The sequence below is a fragment of the Macadamia integrifolia genome, chromosome 11 (assembly GCF_013358625.1).
Source record: "Macadamia integrifolia cultivar HAES 741 chromosome 11, SCU_Mint_v3, whole genome shotgun sequence".
NCBI lineage: Eukaryota > Viridiplantae > Streptophyta > Magnoliopsida > Proteales > Proteaceae > Macadamia > Macadamia integrifolia.
Genome location: NC_056567.1, coordinates 22119707 through 22125025, shown reverse-complemented (window position 1 = coordinate 22125025; position 5319 = coordinate 22119707). Strand labels below are relative to the sequence as shown.

The window sequence follows — 5319 nt, the reverse complement described above, 5'->3', positions numbered from 1 at the left end:
CTAATTTTATCATATTGTACACTTGCCTTTTTAATTATTTATTTTTTATATTTCTCGTGGTCATAAATTGTTTAAAGTGTTGTATCAAATGAGAATAATTTCAAAAGGGAAAGAGAGAGATAGACACAATAGGTGCTAGTCTACAGTATACCAACAGTACATCTAATCTTTTCCTTTTTTACTTTAGATAAAAAAATAAGATTGTACTCAACCATACCCAAGGAGTATCTCAGTTGGTAAAAACCAACCCCTTATAATAAATAGCTCAAGAGTTCAACTTTTTTGGGTTCTAGCTATCCAAAAAAAAAAAGGAAATTCAAACTTCACATATAATAATTATTGAAACAAAGTCCATCCGTCCCTCCTGGAGATATGCAAACCCTGTTGAGAGAATTTTGTAGTTTGTGTTGTGGGCTATTTCTGAAGGGTTGTTAAAATTTTATAGGTTTTAGGGTTTATATGGGGTGATTTGGACAATTCAATCTTTTAATTTCCCTAATAAATTGGTAGCAATGGGGTTATAGGAAATTCACTTTGATAAAAAAATAAAGGGGATTATAGGAAGTTCTTTGTAAACGTAGATACGCATGAGGAAGATAGTTTCTAACTTTTTTCTCCATTGTTAGAAAACTGCTCTCATTTCTCCATAGTCGTAAGCACCTTGCCGAACTATGTATATCCTTGCGTCTAATGACTTTTTGATTATTTAATTTGTTTGTTTCATTTGTTCTCTACGACATATGATATATAAGGTTTTGATTTTTAGATACCCTCACCCGAAAATTAGTAAAGGAAATTTTTTTTTTCAATCATTAGCAAGAAAAATCTATCCATTGGGAGTCATTATTCTTTCCCAAAACTTTAAAATGATATTATTCTAGGAATCTCATTTAACCACCAAAGCCTGTGGAATAAGAGATTCACTCTTTATTTGGGTGAAGAAAAACTCAATCCAATGGTAACTTTCATACGACGGAAGCACTTGGCTTGTCAAGATTCAAAGCTTATTTCTCCCCCAATTTTTTTTTTTTTTTTTTTTTTGGTGGAAGAGGGCAGTGGGGATGTTCTTTCGTCAGTCAGCTTGGATTTTGTGTTGTTTTATAGACCTTTTTTCAAAATAATTTACTAAAGACTGAATTTTCCTAAGGCCACGATGAATGAACATAAATCCATTTATCATTTGGACATTCAGGCTACTCAAAGGGGAGGGGGGATGCGGGATCTTCAACCCTAGGATCACACGATGAATCTCACTGAGCGATTCAAGGAAGTTTCCTTCTGTTTACAATTCAAAAAAATAGGAAGTGTAATTTTGGCCCTTAGGGGCCATTAGAAGTGTGAAATAGAAAACCAAAATCTTTGTATTCAAACATTCCAAGAAAAGGGTGATGGAAGATTGGGCCCAAGCCCACTTAATAGTTGGTAAATGCATAGTCATGAATTGAATTAGTCATCGGTATTATTATTATTATAATGCAGTTACCAAATCCAATGCAGTACCGAGACCACCCACTATATGAGATGATACATAACTTCACATATCTGTCCCACGAACAAAATGCATAGCATTTGTCCTTCGGAGGTGGAAGCCATGGGAGGGGCAGTTGCAAGCAAAACTTAACCGACACGGACATGGACGTCACCCCCCCTCCTCTTCTTTCTGTTACATGGTTCTGGGCACGTGCCCCTCCTCTTCTCTTTTGACACAGTCATCCTTTAAGCCCAACGAAACCCACTTTGAGAACCCTTTATTCTTCCCATGGCGCATGCTCCTACTCCATTCTCTCACTGCAACAAAAATATAACTCCTTTCCTATAGAGAGGTGGACAGTGGACACCACCACTTCACTCCCCTCTCTCCCCGTTAGATTGGTGGAATGAATTAATAGTTTTAAAATAATATACATATATATATATATATAAATTGTGTCAGAGAAGGAAGTAGAAAACGAATAAAGAATAGAGAACTCAGACAAAGAGATTAGAGAGAGAGAGAGAAAAAAAGAGAGGCACAACATATCACAGACAGAAACAGAGACAACAGACAGTGGCAGCGATGAGGAAAGATTTTGAGGTTGGAAACTTGAAAGTGGTGTGTGTAGGTGGGTGACGAGCCTAGGTGTAGGGGGCTAGAGGGTATTGGGTAGGTTTAGGTTGAGTGGGGAACGGGAAGGAAGAGACGAGGGGAATTTTCAGTTTCCTGATTCTGACATAACCACCGACTCGACACTCCACAACCGCCAACGCCCCACTCTCGCTTGTCACGCCGCCGCCTCCGCCGTCGCTGCCGCCCAAACCAGAAGGTGAAGGTCTCTCTCTTGCTTTCTCTTTCTCTCTCTCCGTCGTCTTCTTCCTTGCGCCTGTGGCTGAACAGAAGGGGAGAAGCTTTTTTCTTCGCTACTGTCTTATTCCCAGTTGAATCTGTTCGTGTTGTTGCATGAGTTGGGTACTTGGGTTGGATTTTTTTGATCTATGGGATGAACTGGGATCCTCCTTTTCCCTTTTTCTTCTGGGTGACTGCGATTACTCAGACCCGAAGGAACCCAGATTGAACCAGCTCCCTCCCTCCTCTGGTACTGTACTTTCACTGAACGTTTTCCTGTAATCTCTCCCTCACAGATTAGGACGTTTCCCTCATCAGCGACAGCCAATCCAGCCCTTCTCTCTCTCACACTTCCGTACCTACTCTCATCAGTATTGCAGGAGATGCGAGCAGGATACTATTCTACTTCGGTGCTGCTCTCTTTGGGTTGATATTATTGAAGAAGAGGAGAGATCATCATCTATCACAAAGAGAGAAAGATCCTTGAAGATTTTCTTGGATAGAATAAATAGTTGCATCTTTATTACTTAACCTCCCTTTTTCTTACTCGTGGAAAGAGATGGTTAAGGCGAAGGACCATGGGGTAAGGGGGAGGTGTGGATGGAATCTGGTTTCTGGGCTCTGGTAACGATCGCCGTTGTTTTCTTCTTCGCATAGATTCTCAACTGGAGAGTATATGGTAGACACGTTGGGTTGGGTTTACACTCTCTTTAAAATCTGAAACCGCAAACGCCACTTCCTCCAGAAATCCCGTATCCCCAAGATCAAAATCTGCATGAACCACCACACCCACTCTCCTATTAATAGAGAGCTAAAGGAGAAATAGAGAGAGAAAGGGAGGAAGAAAAAAAATAGAGAGAGATGCAGCAGGAAGGTGGAGGAGTAGGTGGGATGAGTGGTCTGCAACAACAAGATCGGAGGATGAAGCCATCATCGGCTACGGAAAATCAACAACAACCACCACAGCAGCCTCAGAAATGTCCTCGTTGTGAATCTCTCAATACCAAGTTTTGTTACTACAACAATTACAGTCTCTCTCAGCCTCGTTATTTCTGCAAGACTTGTAGAAGATACTGGACTCAAGGAGGAACTCTCCGAAATGTCCCCGTCGGAGGTGGTTGCCGGAAGGGGAAACGATCCAAGAGACCCTCTACCTCCGATAACCCACCACCGACTCGTTCACAGAATCAACAGCAACTATTAATTTCAACCTCAGATACTGCTGTGATATCAACTACTACAGCTTCTTCTTCGAGGAAACCAGAAACTGATACGATCATGGCTGCTTCAAATCCGATCCCATCTATGGCATCGGTTCCTTCTTCTTCTGTCTACTATGGCGGTGGAGGAGGGTTCTTATCTTCCCTGTCAACCCTTCAACCTTATAATCCCCACATGAACGTCGGTGGTGGTGGCGATTTCGGAGGTTCCAATTTGGCGCTGCTACAGGGATTCGGTCTCCCTTCTTTTATCCCACAACAGCAACAACATCCACAAGTATACCAGATGGGGGGTAACAGAGAGATGAAGCCGTCACAAGTTTTTCCTCCTCCAGAGGAGAACCTAAGGCCTTCTGGTTCAACTTCTCATCATCCTCAGGACTGGCATCAAAGCTTTATTGAATCTTCTTCTAACTCCAAACCTGGACCAACTTATTGGAACAACAGCAGCGGAAACAACATGAACAGCAACAGTAACAACAATACTACTACTGCTACTACTACTCAGTGGTTGTCTGATCTATCAGGTTATGGTCATCCTTCACAACCCTTCATATAGTTCAACTCTTCCAAAGTTTAATGACCTTAACTGTGAATTCGGGGAATTCTTTTTTGTCTTTCTATAGAAACACCATTGAATCCTCTCTCTCTTTTTTTCACTTTTTTTTCTTGTAACTGTAGCCTTTTTTTTTTTTTTTGGTGGGTATAATCAGTTGGATACTTGAATGATGTTGATGAGGGTTGGTCTGTTATCTTATCTTGATGTGGGTGTTCATATATGGTTCATGTGGAGAACAAGAATGTTTAGAGGGTAGGAAGCCTATATTTTCTTTATTGTGACTTCTCAAAGTTTCCATTTTTGATGGTTTTTTTATCAGAAATTTGTGATTCTTATCTTTAAAGTTTATACTGTTACATCGCTGGAAGCTCTGATACTTGTTTCTAGCTCTAGCTGAGTAGGGTCTGTAATTCGATAGAGATAATTTGATGATAATGGTTTGAATAACATTGGAGACAAGATTGGTTTTTTTTTTTTTTTTTATATGTATGAGCATTAGAATCCTGATCCTGACTATTAATTGTTTTTTATTTATGTACCAAATTTCCAGTGTTGATTGTGTTCAGTCATCAGTCATCAGTTCCGCACTGGCACTGCAATTTCCTGAGTCATGGCCGAGTTGATCCTTTCATCTCTCTCTCTCTCTCTCTAAAAGTCCCAAGTACATCTTTGGGAACAGCACAGAGAGACACAGAGGATCAGACGGTCATAAATGCATGCATGCATGAGTGCATGCTTTAATTCTGTGGTTACCTTAAAAGGGTAAGCACGTCCGTCGCTTGTATAGAAGGATCAGACGGCTATAGGCTACAGAGGGGTGCATGCTTGTTCTGCAACTTTCTAATCTAGTTTCCTTTTATTAAAGTTCTCTGTAAAGACTGTAGAGATGATGATATAGTGGGGAAGGACTCATGGTGGTATTCCTAGGAAGTGAGATTTCTTTCTTCTTCCACTTCCAGGAAGGATCCAGATCTTACAGAGAAAACCCATTAATTTAATATTAAAGAAAGACTTAGAAGATTATTAAACAAAAGAAAAAAAGAAAAAAAAAGGTAGGCTGAAGGAGGAGAAGGAATGTGGGGAGGCCGAGAAAGATGTGGTGTTGGGTGGAGGAGCACTGGGCTCTGCGGTTTCCCAAACGCAGCGTATCTTTTGTCTGCAAAGTAAGATCTATTGCCCAGAGAATAAATGCTTCAGGTCGTCTCTCTGTCCTCTGA

General features: G+C 40.6%; 1 protein-coding gene across 1 annotated transcript; it reads left to right on the top strand.

Moving 5' to 3' along the window:
- The first annotated feature begins 1470 nt into the window (after positions 1–1470).
- Positions 1471–4445, top strand: LOC122092775 (dof zinc finger protein DOF3.2-like). The gene is made up of 2 exons (XM_042663071.1): positions 1471–2303; positions 2620–4445. Exon 2 carries the CDS (start codon positions 3185–3187, stop codon positions 4100–4102), a length of 918 nt encoding a protein of 305 aa, XP_042519005.1. The 5' UTR covers positions 1471–2303; positions 2620–3184; the 3' UTR covers positions 4103–4445.
- Positions 4446–5319: the final 874 nt, after the last annotated feature.

Excerpts from the sequence above, each read along its gene's own strand:
- LOC122092775 (XM_042663071.1), top strand. The coding sequence starts at position 3,185 with ATGCAGCAGGAAGGTGGAGGAGTAGGTGGGATGAGTGGTCTGCAACAA.